The sequence below is a fragment of the Mesoplodon densirostris genome, chromosome 14, assembly GCF_025265405.1.
Source record: "Mesoplodon densirostris isolate mMesDen1 chromosome 14, mMesDen1 primary haplotype, whole genome shotgun sequence".
Lineage (NCBI taxonomy): Eukaryota > Metazoa > Chordata > Mammalia > Artiodactyla > Ziphiidae > Mesoplodon > Mesoplodon densirostris.
Window position 1 is genome coordinate 2,618,825 of NC_082674.1, and position 17,813 is coordinate 2,636,637.

Sequence of the window (17,813 nt, forward strand, 5' to 3'; positions counted from 1 at the left end):
GTGCAGCACGAGTCCCTCAAATAGACCTGTGGAGCCCGGGACGGTCCCTCCGTCCCCGCGAGGCTCGCCCAGGGCCGGAGCAGCCACTCGCCCTGGACCCCATGCAGCACACGCTGCCAGCTGCACGTGAGGACCAGGCCCGGCCGGCACGGAGCTGGGCTGCAACCCCGAGACCCCGGCCACCACCTGGGGGACAGGGCCGCTCATTCAGCAAGGTCGGCTGGGCCACCAGTTCTGTGATTCGGCGCAGCTTCCACGGCCTTGGGTCCCCTCGCCTGGTCCTCACGGCCAACCCCAGTCACTCCCAACAGCAGGGCGTCTGGTGGGTGCCAGGCAAGGTGGGAGAAGGCGCGGGAGAGACTCACTTCAGCCAGGAAGACGACGGGGCAGCCCACGGAGGACGTCCCCTTGAGACGGCGCCGATGTGGCCGGCAGACAACACGGGTGCCCAGGGTGACTGTGATGCCAGGTGGCCACGTACGGGTGGACAGCAAGGTGGACTCTGGCCACCAGTCAGGAGCCTTCAACTAAGGATCATTCCGGGAGGACGTGACCCGGGTGCACCCGTGCGTGGGGGTCTGGGGACCAGCGGAGCCGGGGGACAGCGACGGGGGCACCGACAGACACGTTCCTGGAGCAGGACCGGCAGGGCCGGCGGTGACAGGGAAAGGGTTCTGGTTTCAGAGACGGGCGCCGTCCACCAGGACGACAACCCGGGACTCCTGGGAGCAGCGGGGACGGTGCCCAGGGCTCCCTCCTGGCCCACGGGTGTGCCGGGTCCTCCCCACACCCAGCACCGGGGAGACGCCGGCCCGGGGCCAGCCTCTTGCTCACCGCCTGCACGACCGTGGGAGGGAAGCTGAACCCTCCCAGCCCCGGGGTCTCATCTGAAAGACTGGGTTAGTTTCCCGAAGCTGCCGCAGCAAATCACCGCGGACGGGGCGGCTGGACACCACCCAAGTCCCCCATCTCACGTGCAGGCCAGCGGTGCGCACCCCAGGCATCCGCGAGCCCGGCTCCTCTGGGGGCTGCAGCGCCCTCCTCGGTCCTCAGGGGTCCTCACACGACGTCTGCCTCCGTGGCTGCTCGTCTTCTAAGGGCCCCAGGCCTCGGTTCAGGGCCCTCCGTCACCCAGGAGGACGGCACCGAGAGCCCCGTCCAATCACGTCTGCAAAGGCCCTATTTCCACATAAAGGCACGCTCTGAGGTCCCAGCTGACGTGAATGTTTGGTGGTTAGTATCCAGCCCACGACCCCTGCTGGTAGCACTCTCAGGGAGGATTAAAGCGGATTTGTTGGACATCCGGGAACAAACCACCTGCCGCGCTTCCGGTCCGCGCGGGCGGCCCCTCCGCCTTACACCCTCCACAGCCCCCAGGGAGCGTGGCTCTGCCAGCGTGTCCTTGCGCGCCCCCTCCGTGCCCCGCAGGGGCCATCGATAACGTCGGGGCACCCCACGTCCTGCCTCACCAGGCAGCCATCAGGGTTAATTAACGATGGAGCGGCCCGAAAACACGGGTGCAAAAGCAAATCGCGTTGATTTCATTGTATCCTTTGTTGGGCTCCTGTATCACTCAGATGAGATCCCCTTTGGGTTTTAGAACTAGGGATTTCTTGGAAGAGTTTGCGCAAAACAAACACAAGCATCTTGAACCTGGAAAATAAAAGGCATTAAAATACAATAACAAAACGAAGACAAAGGAGGGGGTCTGAGCGGAGGGCTTCTTTCCTTGGAAAAGCAGACCTCATTCCACGACAGGTCGCCGTGCACACAGGCCCAGGGTGCTGAGCTGCAGGACGAGCCAGCCCCAGACCCACCGACCTGGGGGCCCTCCTCCCAGCAGGACCCTGGACGCCACCGCATTTCAGAGGATCCTTTGAAAAATAACGACGTCCTAAGGCAGAGACCTGGGAACACCTGGAAACTCAGAGAAGCAGCACCCGCTCCCTGGGAAGCTGCCGAAGGTTCTCCCAACGCAGCAGGGCCCGGCTGCGCCAACAAGGGGCCCCGGGCCCCCCAGTCTCCTCCCCTGACTCCAGAAGGGCCCCTCCCGCCTCAGGGCCCCCAAGCACACCGGGAGGGGGCACGCTGGGAGCCTGCAGCACCCTTGTCCGGAACTGGGGTGTGCGCGCGCGCCACGCTCAAACGTCTTCGGAATCAGATTTCCCATCTTCGTTAGCAGGATTAGGGCTGTTAGATTCAGCACCGGTGCTGAGCTGCCTGTCGGCCTTGGCAGCCAGGGCAGCCCCCTTGGTCAGCGGAGGGCTCTCCACCGCCCCTGGACGTGGGAGGCTGGTGTCCTGCACCAACACAAGGCGCCCGACTTCATTTTCCAAGGGAAAGCTCTTCAGCTCCCGCTGTCAGTGCCACGGACCGAGTGGCCCCAGTGCGGTGGCGTCAGTGCCGCAGACCCCAGGGCTGGCTCTCCCTCTGCGCCAGGAAGGGGCCCCCCAGAACCCGACCTGCCGGCCCCTGCTCCTGGTCTGCGGCCCCAGAGCTGCGGGAACTCGGGGTCTGTGCTGTGTCCCGCGCTGGTGGCGGGAACAGACGGAGACACAGGGCTCGGCCCGCGTCTCGCGGCTCCAGAGCGGCTGTTCCCTGCAGCAAGGCCTGGGGCTGCCCTCACTTCTGAGGAGCTGCAACCCGCAAAGTAAGCGTGAACCCCGCTCTGATCCGCCTCCAAGGGCTGTCTGCCCTCGCCCGCGGGCTGCCGGGGAGTGTGTTAAAGCCCAGGGAGACGGGCTCCCTCGCAAAGCGACAGAGGCCGCGGATTCTCGCCCTGGAGTGGAGCCCGAGCCGCTCCGCCCCACATCCGGGAACCGCGCGGCTCCTTCCGCACGTGGGAGACGCCCGCCGCCCCTCCTCTGAGCTCCCGACTCAGAACGCCAGCCCCGGGAAGCGTGCGGCAGGAGCCGGGCAGAGACTCACCCCTCCCGGGCAGTGGGCTGCGAGCAGCGAGGCCCCAAACCCGTCTGCACCGAGTTCCCCGGCGGGAGGGGTAGAGGATGAAGCCGACCTGCGGGATTGAGGGTCAGGCACCTGCCCGTCGCCCGGATGCACTCCCGCCAGCCCTGCGAGGCCTGAGCTCCTGGGAGCAGCACAGGATCGGCGTCCCCGGTGGGACGAGGCCCATCACCTGGGCTAAGCCTCCTTAGCAGCAGGCGTCGGCCCTCCCCTCAGCGCCTGCCCACCAGCCTCCACGTGCCCCCCCGCCAGCCGCGGGCACCACCTCCTCCTGCCCTGCTCGCGTGTCTGAGCTCTGGCTCTGCCTGCAGGGTCGGGGGGCTCTGCTCCTGACTTCCGGCGAATCAGCCCGAACCACCACCTGGTGCGGCCGGGCACCGCCCTCGCGCGCGTTCCTACAGGTCATCCCATCAGTACCTCCTTAAACAAAGGACTCCACCTCCACTCAGGATAACTCCTCCCAAGGAAACCGAAAAGCCGTCTGGGGCTTACCAACAATTTGGTCCAAATGAATGCTTCCTCCCAGTTCTCTAAGGGCTGCCACCAGCTTCTGGGTGTAAACGTCTGGTTTTCCTGAGCCTGGTGGGAACCGGAGGGTGGGGAGTGGGAGGCGGCCGGTGCGCAGCCCCCGGAAGGGCGTCGGCCGAGTGGCAGGGAAGCCACACTAGGCAGACTGGAGGCTGCACCTGGCCTTCGCCGACTCGTTCTGGCAAGATCGGCATCCGACACTTTCCTATTTGAAAGCACTGCTTTGATGCAAGAATTCAGTCTAGCGGCCATGTTTTCTCAACCAAAACTTAGGACACGGGGCCCGCGGACAAGACACGAGAAACAGGGACCCAGAAAGCAAACCGAGAGAGACGTGGGGTGGCTGCGCCCCAAGCCCCCCCGCAGCCCTTCCTGCTTCACCCCGGTTCCAGTCCTGACGAGACCACCACACTCCCTTCTCTCTGGTAGAGGCCGACTTAGGAGTCCTAACGTTGAGAGCTCAGACGAGTAGCTTACTGTGTTCTTTGTAGACAAATTATCAACTATATATGGACAAAACTAAAAACGTAACCAGTAATCTATAATTTTACTATCCAGAGAAAACTACTGAGAATATTCTTCTTTGTGTGTAATGTATGTAGATATATTGTTACCGAAAGGAGACTGCATTTTTTCTCTCAATAGATTATAAATAGCTTACATTTCAAAACGTATACAGTAATATCATTGGGACGTGAGTGAACACAGATGAAAGTAAATATAGGGAAATCCGCTGTAATATACTTACAGCTTCTCTGTGCGTGTGAACAGAACGAGTAGATGAGAACTCTTATCTGAAAGGCAGAAGCAGCTGAATCCCCGCAAAGCTCTACCTGCTTCTGATTAGCGACAATCAGTGGAGCACCTGGCCGGGAGTATCTGCAACAGGGACGGGGGCTGCCCTGCTCGCCCACCACCCTTCCTTCTGGATAAACGTCAGAGACGACGTGGCCACGCCCACTCAGGAGACACGGACGAAGCACACAGAGCGGGAACACCGTGGGAAGACAGGAGCCTTAAAGGCTGGATTTCAAGCAGGGAAAGTATCGAGCGGCTAAGATGTCAGTTTGCTACATGTGTGATCTGGATCAAGGCAGGACAAGGTTGGCCATTTCCTGGCTTGGCCACGCCTGCCTCTGGACGGAAACCACGGCGGTGGCCCAAACTGGGCTGTCTCCTCGCACGGTCAGAGTGCACGGCAGACACCTTCAGGAGGAACAAGGGGAAAGTGGGCATTTCTTTAAAGTGCCGACACGTAAACCAGTGTGAAGCTACACCCAAGGGCAATAATTCACGTTCTGGCTCATCACCTCCCAGCCGTACGCCGCCCTCCAGTAAGTGCTACATGCCTTCAAGAGAGGACACGTGGGCTTCCCTGGTGGCGCAGTGGTTAAGAGTCCGCCTGCCGATGCAGGGGACACGGGTTCGTGCCCCGGTCCGGGAAGATCCCACATGCCGCGGAATGGCTGGGCCCGTGAGCCATGGCCGCTGGGCCTGCGCGCCCGGAGCCTGTGCTCCGCAACGGGAGAGGCCACAGCAGTGAGAGGCCCGCGTACCGCAAAAAAAAAGAGAGGACGAGTTTGTAAAATAACACACGTGGAGACGTGTCTTACTCAACAAGCGGGTGCACCTGGCTCCAGACGGACAGCTCAGCTCACAGCCGTGTGCTCCTGGGAGACCCCCACGTAGCGTCCTGACGACTGTGCACGCACGAAGGACCGTGCTCTCTAGCGCTGAGCCAGGCCTGCAGGAGGAGCCGCCCTTGCTCCGGGCGTCCCCGGAGCCCCATCAAGGGGACAATGAGGACGTGCAGCACGCGGGGCCCTGGGGGGCTGGTGGTGTTATGGTCGTGCTGCCGGCGCACACGTTAATCCTAAAATTCGGAACTTCCTCTATGCCGTGGACACACGCCCCCAAGAACAATGTGGAAATGATGACAGATCGCTTTTTTTTTTTTTTAATTTAGCCGCGCTGCACAGCATGTGGGATCTTAGTTCCCAGTTCGATCTTAGACCAGACCAGGGATCGAACCACTGTCCCCTGCATTGGGAGTGCAGAGTCTTAACCACTGGACCACCAGGGAAGTCCCAACAGATCACTTTTAACTAAAGATTTTTAATCCAGTTTAAAAAAAATACTTAAAGCAAACTGCCCTTCAAGTATGAGGTTAATTTAGGGTTTTTCTATGATTATAGCGAATTATGTATAATTGTATCTCAGAATTGTTAACTAAAAAAAAAGGTACAAGTTTTTCTGTTAAAATTCAAAGGCTTGATTGTAAAAGAGATTTACTGTAGGGAGTTTAACGTAGAAATCTCACCTGGAACAAGTAATAACCCAGATAAAGTAAAAATTAATTATACACACATACAATCCCACAAAGGATCTCAATGGGATGATTTTAAGGAGCCACATGTACCAGAATATAAGGTAACTCCAAGCCACAAGCATACATGAAGGCAGCTAGTTTATCTTGAACAAGAACGTGGCATAATCCAGCGAGGGTCCCCCTAGCACGCCAGCTCATCCCCCACGGCACCCCCTACCCAGCTTCCCCCGTGTTTTGGGAGAAAAGCGTCTTCTCTCTGCCCACTTCTGTCATCCACTGTCACTCCTCCGCACAGGGTAGGCGTGGCCTCGCCTGGTATCTGCTTAAAGTCCAAGAATCGGGTCCAGATGGGGCAGCTAAGTGGCTGCGTTTGGGGCACTGAAACTCACTGGGTCACAGCTGAAGGCACGAGCTAACACAGGGCCACTGACCACTGATCCTGAATCAGGGAAAATGAGCGGATCTGCCCAGATCTTCACAGGTGCTTCCAGTACAAACCGGTTCTCCAGCTGCTCCCATTAAAACGTATTCTGATCCAACAATCTTGCAGAGAAAAGCTCACCTAGCCTCAAGTCTACAACACAAAAGCAAAGAGAATACGACTGATTTTCTGCTGCCATCAGGTCTGGGACCTTCACAAGGGGGGCCGGGGTGCGCCAGGCCCCAGGGCACCGCTAGGCCGTCTGCGCCAGAAACTCTAGGTACTGCCCGCGGGCCTCGAAGTGGTCAGCCGGCCGGTTGTACGCCGTCCACACTGGGTCTCCCACAAACAGCCGCATGGCCTTCACGTAGTTCTAGAAAACAAGCAAACACAGCAGCAATGGTTAGACCAGCTACGGAGGTTAACGCTCCTTGCCATTTTATCCCTGGGTCTTAGCACTTTCTTCCATCTTCTGAAAGGCAGCGTCGGTGCCACGGGGAGAAGGCCTCGTGCTCGGGTGGCCAAAGCATCTGCAGCTCGAGCTGAGCGCTGACCCCGCCTGGGCGTGTGCCCCTCCTCCGCTCCTGCTTCCTTTGGTTCCGGTTTCCCACGAAATAGAAGGGAGGGCAGCCTGCGTCACGGTAGAAACGTGCACACCTGTCCATCCAGGGTTCACTTTCAGGAATTTATCCCTCAGGTACACTCACGTAAGTACAAAATGACGAATGTGTGAGGTTACTTATGACGGCACCGTTTACAACAGCAAAAAACTGGAAACAGTTGGCGTACCCATCTTTAGGGGTCACCCGTCAGTGGGATAAATCAGGGTACGTCCCACAGTGGACACCAGGCAGCTGTAAACAGGAACGAGGCCTTTTACATCCTGAAACGAAACGACCCCAAAGCACCGCGAGCAGAAAAAAGGAAAATGCAGCCCCACCTACAGAAGTCGGCTACCTCCTGAGGAAAAGGGAAAGAATACTGACTCACGTTAGCCTGATACGGGTGACATCGCTCTAAGGAGATTTTTAAGGACGTAACAGTGGTTACTTGCAGGGAGAGATACTGGGCGCTGGGAACAGGGGTGACAAGGCGACTCTTCTTCACACACCCCTCATAATCCTGAGCTCTAAACCTAGCGTGTTCACTTCCTAGCCAAAAACCGTGCTTAAATCACAGATTCGTCCGAATCACACCCAGAGACCCTCAGAGCTGCCCTGTTCCTGCTTCTGCGGCCGGTCTCGGTGGCTCTAGTGCACGACTGTTAAGGCCCAACTGAAATGCTCTTAAAATGATGAGGGAGCAGTGACCCTGAGACCCGCACAAAGCCACACCCCCGGACGGATGCCTCCCGCCGACCTGCGGGCACGGGCCCGGGCGGGCGGGGGGCCCCGCGGCGCCGGCCACTCGCTCAGAGGTAGCATCCTCGCCTCACGCCGCAGGGCTGAGTGTCCACGTCCATGCACAGACCAGGCCCCAGCAGAGAAGACGGCAGGCCCACCTTCTCATCCAGTGTGAAGCGGTGGTATATCCCGGCGGGGAGAGTGATCATGTCTCCTTTCTCCATGAAGATCCGGATCCACCTGTCCTCTTTATCCCTTACGTCGAAGTACCCACTGCCGTCCAGGATGTAGCGAATCTCATCATCCAGGTGTAAATGCTCCTCATAAAACAACTTAATCTAGAGCAGGAGGGGGTTCTCGTGAGCCGTGAAGACCAGGACTGAGGTGCCAGACATGCGCTCCACAGATAAGAAATATCCTACGTACAAGGGGGCGGGAGCTAGAATGTTCTGTGAAACCGACCGGTGGACTAACGGGAAAAGAAAGAAGGGACACACAGCGCTTACCGCGTGCCGGGTAACGTTCTCAGTGGTTTATATTAATAACTGACTCAGGTGCTCTCTGTCACCCCCGTTGGACAGATGAGGGATGTGGCTCAGAGAGGCTAGGTCGCCAGCCCAACATCACACAGCCTGGGTGTGTAGAGCCTAGACTCCCACGCAGACATCCTGGCTCCTGCAGCACACACGGCAGGCACACTGATCACACACACACACACACACACATCACGTGATCACACGCACACACCATAATGCTGATCACACGCACACACATCACGTGATCACACCCCCATCATGCTGATCACACACATCACGTGATCACACGCACACACCATCACGCTGATCACACGCACACACAGATCGCGTGATCACACACACCCCATCATGCTGATCACACACATCACGTGATCACACACACACACCACCACGAGATCAAATGCACACGGCAGTCGCACTGATCACACGGGCAGATCAGAAGCCACGTGTGCATCTGAGGAAGGCAGTCACTATCTCAACAAACACTTTCCACCTGTCCAAATGTACTTTTGTGTTTTTCAGATCTTTATCCCTCTCATGTTTTATAATAAAAATATTCAGGGCTTCCCTGGTGGCGCAGTGGTTGAGAGTCTGCCTGCCGATGCAGGGGATGCGGGTTCGTGCCCCGGGCCGGGAGGATCCCACATGCCGCAGAGCGGCTGGGCCCGTGAGCCATGGCGGCTGAGCCTGCGCGTCCGGAGCCTGTGCTCCGCAACGGGAGAGACCACAACGGTGAGAGGCCCGCGTACCGCAAAAAAAAAAGAAGGAAGGCTTCATGTCAATGACCTCAGCATCCACTTTAAAAAATTAGAAAAAGAAGAGCAATGAAACCCAAGGTAAGTAGAAGAAGGCAAATAAAGACGAGCAGAATTCAAGAAAATAGAGAACAGAAAAACAATAGAGAAAAATCAATGAAACCAGAAGCTGTTTGATAAGATCAACAAAATTGATAAACTTCTAGCAGGACTTGGGCCAAGGAGAGAAGGGACACAAATTACCGATATCAGGAATGAAGGAGACAGCAGTACAGATTCTACAGATATGTTGAGGATGATCAGGGAAGAGTCTGAATAACTTCACGCCACTAAAGCTGACAACTCAGACGGAATGGACACATGCCTTGAAGGACACACACTACTTGAGATTATTCAAGACACAGATATTCTGGATAGCCCTATATCTGGTAAAGAGATTGAATTCGTAGCTAAAAACCTTCCTACAAAGAAAACTCCAGGCCCATAGGGCTTCACTGGTTAATCTGCCAAACATTTAAGGAAAAATTAAACCCATTCTAAACATACTCTTACAAAAAACTGAAAAGGAGGGAGTATTTCACAGCCTATTCTATGAGGCCAGCATTACTCTGATATAAAACCAAAATGAAGACATTAAAAAGGAAAGAAAGGCTTGTGTTTATTAGTAGCAAATATAATGATTCCCCTTTTCAAATAATTTAGAGCTCCTTCACCTTTTCTTCGTAATTTGGTAGTTTGTCTTTGCATATGGTTATTATGTCCATCCAGGAGTAGTTTCTCTCTTTTCGGATCTTTTCTAATTCTGGATCATTCTCATATTTGTCAGCATCCAGCTAAAAGAGTTTAAAACACAAACAGGAGGTCACATGAATGCATCGAAACATTCTCTTTCTGGATCTCCAATATGATTATACTCCAAATTTATCATCTAGTCCTTTGTCCAGACTAAACCAACCTTTCTCCCCCTCCTTTCCCTATTTCTTTTAATGGTTTTCCCACTCTCCATAACAGCTAAGAACTACGCAGTTGTGTTGAATTCCCACCTCCCTTCTCTGCAAGGCCCCTGCCTGGGGGATTCCAGTCCCACCGCCAGGAGCCCAGGGGAAGCTCTCATCGCCTCAAGCCTGTCCACACTGCCATGTCCTGTTCCTTTGCCACCAATCCACTGTGCAAGTCTAACTGATCTCTCGATGGCATCTCTTTGGTTATTCTGCTTCCCTGGGCCTGAAGCTGTCAGAGCCTACAAATAAAAGGCAAATCCCTTAGACAGAGACAAGAGGCTTTCTACCACCCGGCCCGGACTGCCTTTTCTACTCCGGACTGCCTTTTCTACTCCTCGTTCCCTATTCCCTGTTTTTAAAACACCTACATTCTAAACCAAATGCGATTGTGGGCTGCTCTTCAAAAACACCTGATGCTTCACAGCCCCACACCCCTGCTCCTGACACCTTCCTACGCCTGGAACGGCCTTTCCCTGTTTCCACTTATCACAATCCCATCAACTGTTTAACGTCCAATTTTAAGGTCATCTTTTTTTTTTTTTTTTTTGTGGTACGCGGGCCTCTCACCGTTGCGGCCTCTCCCATTGCGGAGCACAGGCCCCGGACACGCAAGCTCAGCGGCCATGGCTCACGGGCCCAGCCGCTCAGCGGCATGTGGGATCCTCCCGGACCGGGGCACGAACCCGTGTCACCTGCATCGGCAGGCGGACTCCCAACCACTGCACCACCAGGGAAGCCCCCTAAGGTCATCTTCTTCATGAACCACACCCCTTGGGCCCCAGACACCATTACTATGAACTCCTCCTTAAAACCACTGGCAAAGAATTTCACATATTTTGCCTTATGTTGCAATAAAATGCGCATGGTATCCCAACTACTGAAGAGCAAACTCAGAGTACCTCAAAGTACTAGTCAGCGATACGTTAGCTGCTAAAAGGCGACTCTCCGGATGAGCAGATCCACACAGTACGCACCAGTGCTCCATCCACCTTCAAACCCTGAGCGCGTGAGCGCTTCCTACCGCCCTGTGGCGGCACTAACAGAACAGGCAAAAAGGCTCCCCCTGCTGTCGCTGCTCAAGGGCGGTGATTATTAAGAAAGGTACGAAAATACACAGAGTAATCGAAGTTTAATTTCGACAGCCCTTTGCCTCACCATCCAGAGCACAACGAGAAGGCAGGAGAAACTGGGTTTGATCTCCTGGAAAACCGCAAGGGTGACTTTCACAGCGTCTTACTGTGTACTCTGGGTACATTCAGAAGTTGGCCACTGTCTCACACCTGCTCTTAAAATGTCACATGTACCGCGAAACCCGAAGTGCAGGGATTTGCGGTAAAACTAACTTATTTTCTTCTCAGAACAGACGCGATACTGCCCTGAAGACGCCGCCTTCCAGGAGATCGTGGGGGGCGCCCCGGCCCCTCCCCCGGAGACCCGCACTCGCCGCGGGCCCTGCAGGGACCCCAAGCCCTCCCGCCCCGCCCGTCCCGCCTTGAACCCGGGCGGCCGACGACCCCGCCGGCACCGGACCCTCCGCCGCGCTCCGACCGCACACACCCGCCCCCCCGCCTCTCCCTGGGCGCCGACACCCCCAACCCCCGCAACCCCGCTACTGAGCATGCGCAGTGAGCACCACGGCCTGGACGCCGACCCCCGGCCCCGCCGCCAGGCATGCGCACGGCGCACGGGGTCCCATCATGGCGGCGGCCCCTGTTCCCCGGGGCGCGGGGCGCGGGGCGCGCGGGAACTCGGGGATATGAGCGGAGGGCTCTCCCCGCCGCCCGCGACCCCACCCCGGAGCCCCCGCCCCGCGAGACCCCGACCGCGCCCCCGGTCCCGCGTACCTTCCAGTAAAGGACCCCGAGCCCGCGCAGCTGCTCCAGGCCGACCGGGCGCGCGGGCTCCCCGCGGTGGGGCAGCCGCGGGTCGTCGGCCGACTTGTCCATGTACCAGGCCTGCACCATGGCCGGGCCCGGGGGCGGCGTCACCGCCTGACCCTGGACCTGCTCGGGCCGGTCTGAGCCCGGGACCTGCACCCGGACCCGCGCGGGCCGCCCCTCCCCCGACCCCTCCCCCGGGAGCCTCCGGGAGGGAGGGAGGGAGGGCGGCGCGGGAAAGGAAAGCGGGCGGGACGCGCTCCGAAGGCCCCGGGCCGAGGGCTTCCTTCCCGCGGGCCGGCGGATGGGCTCCGAGCGCGGGGCAGGTGTCCCCTGAGGGCTGTCCGCCGGCTCGGCTCAGGCCCGGTGACCACCCGGAGCCGAACCTGAGCGGGGCCAACCGCCCACCCGTGGCTGTCAATCAGCTCCTCGTGCAGGAGGCCGAGTGTGGCCCAGCCCTGCGTGAACTCAGTCGTCCGGGGGAGGGGCTGCTTGGCTGGCACTGTGTTCCCGGTGCGCGGGATCGGGTCAAATTCAGCGCCCTCGAGCACCGAGCACATGCCTCGCGGGATGAGGGCTACAGTCTCCTTGAACATCCAGACGCCATCTTGTGAAGCAATTTATACCGAGATTAAATAGTTTGTATTTTACAGCGAAGAAAGCAAATGCCAAAAAAAAAAGTGATTTTTGTTAAGCCAGTGCCACTGAGATGGTGCACCGCTGTGGCTTGAAGCCAGATCAAATCACCACAGAGGACCCCCGGCATCATTCAGGGTGGGATATTGTACTCTCCATCCCCCCACCCATGTTTACAATATCTAAAGTCTGCAATACCACCCTATAATTTTAAATTGCTTCCCTTTTCCCTTTTTCATCTCATCTCCTTTCCCTATATAATGTCATGTCCTATAATAAATAGAAGCTTCCCAATCCTTGAATTTCTAATCAGTTTAGCTGACAAGGGGGAAAAAAATCCAGCTGCTCAATCAGCCTAGGTTTATCTCTTCAAATCGATCAATCAAAGAGATCAGCTTATCTCAGCCATTCACCCCAGTGTCTTTAACAGGGAATCAAGTAACTAGATCACGTGTGGGACTTAGGCTGGACTGCTCTCAGACAGCACATCCCCAAAGCATACAGCTGACTCTAGAACCTCCAGAATTACTGTGTGAAGAGCACACTTTTATTTCAATTCGGTTCTGTTGCACCCTGACTGCAAACACAGGACGCAACGTGTGGGCACGTGCATGCCCACATCCTTCTTAGAGAGCCTGCCTCTCCAGCGCCTTACTCAACAATCACTGCTCATCCTTCAGGGTTCCACGTAAGACCACTGCCCACGTTGTTTCTGCCCCTCACTGCTCTCTCCTCCCCTCCTCACCCTTGTCACCACTCCCTCAGGTTCCCAGATCCAATCACAGCCTCTGTTCTTATCAGCCAGTTCATCACAGCCGCCACTCCCTGTTCCTTCAGCCCGTTCCTTACTCCCCCCCCGCCCCCCCGCCCCAGTTCTGGCTCCTCTGGGCATGACCACGACATCGTGGAGTGTCCCAGGGCTAATAAGCACCGCAAAACCAACGTGGCCAAACCGACCTCTCGAGTCCCGCACATCCAAACATGTTTCTCTCTATCCTTTGCCAGCTCCGTAAACAGCAGCACCAACTGCCCAGTGCCTTGATCCAAAAGCCTAGGGGTTTTCCTGTTTCCTCTCCCTCACCCTCAACATCCAGTCCTACCTACAGCGAATCCTGTGGACTTGACCTTCCAAACACACCGCAAATCCACTCACATCGCTGCGTCCCCCTCCTCCTGCCTGCCTTCTTGCCTGATGGAGCTGACAACTGAAATTGACCGCCTGCTTCCATCTTTGCCCACTGCAGTCCGTCCTATGCAGAGCGTATATTTAAAAACACAAACCAGATCATGTCACTGCTCGACTTTAACCCTCTTGCTAACTCTGCCCTTGCTCCACGGCCCGTGTGGCTGGCGCCTGACCACCTCTCCCTCTTGTTCTCTGCCCTCCGCATGCCCGGGCCTCCGCCTGCATCTCCCGCTCCTCCTTGCTTCCAGGGCTTTGACATGCAGTTGTCCCACCTTCCTTCCTTGCTCTTCCTTTCTCCAAGCACTTTTCTCCTGCATACTTCCATTTTTCAGTGTAAATATCCTTTTTTAAAAAAAATTTTTTGGCCTCATGGTGCAGCTTGTGGGATTTTACTTCCCCGACCAGGGATCAAACCCTCACGCCCTGCATTGGAAACACACAGTCTTAACCACTGGACCGCCAGGGAAGTCCTGTCAGTTGTTTTCTTAAAAGACAGGTTCAGGACTTCCATGGTGGTGCAGTGGTTAAGAATCTGCCTGCCTATGCAAGGGACATGGGCTTGATCCCTGGTCTGGGAAGATCCCACATGCCGCAGAGCAACTAAGCCCTTGCACTATGAGTACTGAGCCCACACGCCACAACGACTAAAGCCCGTGCACCTAGATCCCATGCTCCGCAACAAGAGAAGCCACCGCAGTGAGAAGCCCGCGCACCGCAACGAAGAGTAGCCCCCGCTCGCCGCAACTAGAGAAAGCCTGCACGCAGCAACGAAGCCAAACACCCTGGTTGGAATAACCATAGTTATTTGGTGGCAAGCTCAGCTTGCAGCTCAATCATACAAGAGCTTTTTCCCTCAGAACAACCAGGGAACTTTGGCGAACAGTAGAGATGCTTTCTGTATGCTTCCTGCTTTGTCCCAGAGGTATTACAAAGATGTCTACTGGCGGTGGGGGGGGGGGGGTCGGTCAAGATTAATAAAATTAACAATTTTTACCACTTCATCAGGACATTCTTAAGAGAAACGGGGCTTTGTTTGCTTTGTCTTGTGAAGGACACGATCACTGCTGGTAGTTTTGTGCTGCGGCCCAAGCCACGCTCAGGCAGCAACAATGTGACCCACCTGGCTTCAGCCCGTTCCTGCAACACGCAGCCCGGGGGGAAGCGGGTACTGTCCTGGCATCCTCACCAAGCTGCTCTCCTCTGCTCACCTGCCCTTTAGAAACGCAGCTCTCTGGAACAGACCCAAACCACTATGGGTAAAATAGAGAAGCAACAAGGAATTACACCCATTGTCTTGTAATAACTTACAATGGAGTATAATCTGCAAAAATGCTGAGTCACTATGTTGTACACCTAAAACTAACACAACACTGTAAATCAACTATATTTCAATAAATAAAAAAAAAATGCAGCCCTCAGCTCTGTTGTTTAGGGTGCAGGTGACAGAAATCCAACAAGCTGCTTAAGCAGACAAAACAAAACAGAGGTCCTGGCTCACAATACTGAGAAACGTTAGAGCATCCCTTGCCTTGAGCGCAACTGGATTTGGGGCTCGGAGGAACTTAACAACTCTGTTTCTGCCTGTGTCTGTCTGTCTCTCTCTCTCTCCACATCCCAACTAGCTTTTCTCTGTGCTTTGGCTTAATTCTCATCCACCGGGATGAGCTTTTTGTACGTGTCAGGAAACAGCCACCAGTAGCTCTGAAACGGTTTGCTTGTAATTCAGGGAGAAGGAGCTCTTGATGTAGTGTCTGGACATCCAGTCTCATGGAAGTTTCCAGGTGGCCCAGCAAGAGCCACGCGTCCACGCCGTGGGTCTCTCTGGGAGCCCGAGGCCCGGTTGTGGCCACGTGGGCAGCCGTCAGGGAAGCCCGGAGCCTGGCAGCCCCATCACAGCCTCAGGATGGGCAGGGAGACAGCGTGGCCCCAGGAAAGAAGGAACAGCTGGGCAGACAGCGCAGCGGATGCTCACGAAAAACACAAACTGCCAAATTCTCCTACTTTTGGAGAGTTTCTACTAAAGAGAGAATGAAAGAGGTGAGCAAAACAGCTCTCGGCTTCTCATCCTTCTGTGTCTTCAGCTCAGCACCCGTCCCTCCCGGGCCCTCAGGCTAACCCCAGTCCAGGCGATGCCACAGCAAACCCAATTCCACAGCAGGAGGCTGTGTCTAAACTCCTCTCCCATTAGGGCCAAACTTGAGTGAATGTCTTTAAATGGAAGAACCTGGAAGGCTTTCCGGAAAATATAAAAAATGTTCAGGGAGATTGGGCGTAATAAATAATGGAGGACATGGCAACAGCTAGAAGCTACAAAAGAGCACCTGGGCGAAAAGCACTGTTTCAGGAGCGTTTTAAAAGAGAGTGCTGGAAATAAAAGTTTTTTGTGAAACACAAGGGTCCGTCCATCAATAAATGTAGAGCTAACAGTAAGACCTACGGAATGAAACCAGTGGGACGGCCCCAGATCCCACAAGTCAAGAAGACCTGGCAAGTTCACTAACTCAGCACATAAAAGGACAAGAACTTTAATAGAATGGAGCTGGGTGACTGAGAATTGGATGCCTATGAAACTGTTCTTTTTTGTGTGTATATTTGAAAAATTCTGATACTAATTTTTACAAAAAGTTCTGGGATTTTGAACTGAGAAACAAGCCATCTGTGCATGTAAATTTTTTCGGCTGAAAAAGGGAGCACGAGTCTGGATTTCTTAACAAAGAAGGAACGTTCAGGACCAGCTGCCTAGAGACCCCAGTCAGCAAAATTTTGTTCAAACTAATTAAAAGGAAAACGTTTCTCTTGATCTTAATACATCTCTGAAATGAGGTCGAAGACATCCACACAACCTTAGCCTCCTTTTCCTGGGAGGGAAATGCAGGCGTATTTACAGCATGTCAGTGAATTATCGCAAACCTTCGTGCCTCCAGGATGAAAATAAAACCGAATGTTTATTCCGGTGTGAGGTCACCTCTCCCATCTTCACTTGTCATCTTTGGGATCCTACTGTCCCCAAAACACTTGTTCCAATAAAGCCTTTCCCCAAATGTGTTCCAAGTCACATATGTTGAGGAAAATGACTCAAAAAAAGGGTTTTGAGGTCAAACACTTTGAGGAAACTCTGCTGATGTTATCTCTCTTCTGAAAACTGGTGATGTTTGTCATGGAGAAATTGTCTAATGGTGACAAAGCTTGTCCCCATTCTAGAGCGGCATCCACTAATTCTAAATATGTTCCACAGAACAGTCTCTGGTAAACACTGTCAAACGTTCAGAAATATCAGAACTAAAACCAGTGCAGCACCAGAGTGGTAATTAGTAACCATTTATTGTGCACACACCAAAAAGAGTCTGAAAACCAGGAGGACTCCAACCAAAACACAAAAGGTGGGGAGGGATAAACTGGGAGACTGGGATTGACATATACACACTACTATATATAAAACAGATGAATAAGACCTACTGTATAGCACAGGGAACTCTACTCAATACTCTGTAATGACACATATGGGAAAAGAACCTAAAAAAGAGTGGATATATGTATATGTATAACTGATTTGCTTTGCTGTACACCTGAAACTAACACATTATAAATCAACTATATGCCAATAAAAATTTAGAAACAAACAAACACAGAAGGAAGCTGGGGTGTATGGTTATAAAGCAGCAGGTGTAGCAAGGAGGCCGTGACTGCTGACTCTTCACAGTGATTGGCTAGAACACTAGAAAGTTTTTAAAAGATAGGGAATTGGTCAGTGGTTACCTCATAACCAATTTGAGGGAAACCATTTGAGTTTTGCCCGTGATTTGCAGAGGCCTAAGCAAGAAATGACCCAGATCAAGGTGGTCTTACAAAATAAGCTAAATTAAGCTTTGTTTGTGTGGCCAAAGTCATTTTGTCTGCTCAGGGCTGGTCTCCGTTTGTTTTTAATTTTAACCCCGCCCATGTTGGGGGCAGGAAGCAGAAACACGAGAAGGCCAACTGAGTAAAGTAAGTATTAGGACTAAATCTTCTTAGTAATAAAAACCACAAGACTGTATAAATAATAGATACTGAAATCTGAACTATAAGGATAATTTTTCAGAAAGCAAATCTCACTCTGATGAAAAGTAAAACTTTTGCCGAAGTGACAGATTCCCACCGGTCAAGTAAGTATGCAGTGACTCAGCACATCTGGGCCCTTAAACAGCTGATCCCCTAAACGCTGGGCTGGGTCCAGCTGTCCCTGAAGGAATCAGCGGGG

General features: G+C 54.3%; 1 protein-coding gene across 1 annotated transcript; it reads right to left on the reverse strand.

Annotated features, from left to right (window-relative positions):
- Positions 1 to 5,763: 5,763 nt before the first annotated feature.
- ADI1 (acireductone dioxygenase 1) lies at positions 5,764 to 12,218 on the reverse strand. Its single transcript, XM_060117305.1, has 4 exons — positions 11,722 to 12,218; positions 9,590 to 9,709; positions 7,744 to 7,923; positions 5,764 to 6,615 (listed from the first exon to the last, which is right to left on the reverse strand). Exons 1-4 carry the CDS (start codon positions 11,839 to 11,841, stop codon positions 6,496 to 6,498), a joined length of 540 nt encoding a protein of 179 aa, XP_059973288.1. The 5' UTR covers positions 11,842 to 12,218; the 3' UTR covers positions 5,764 to 6,495.
- Positions 12,219 to 17,813: the final 5,595 nt, after the last annotated feature.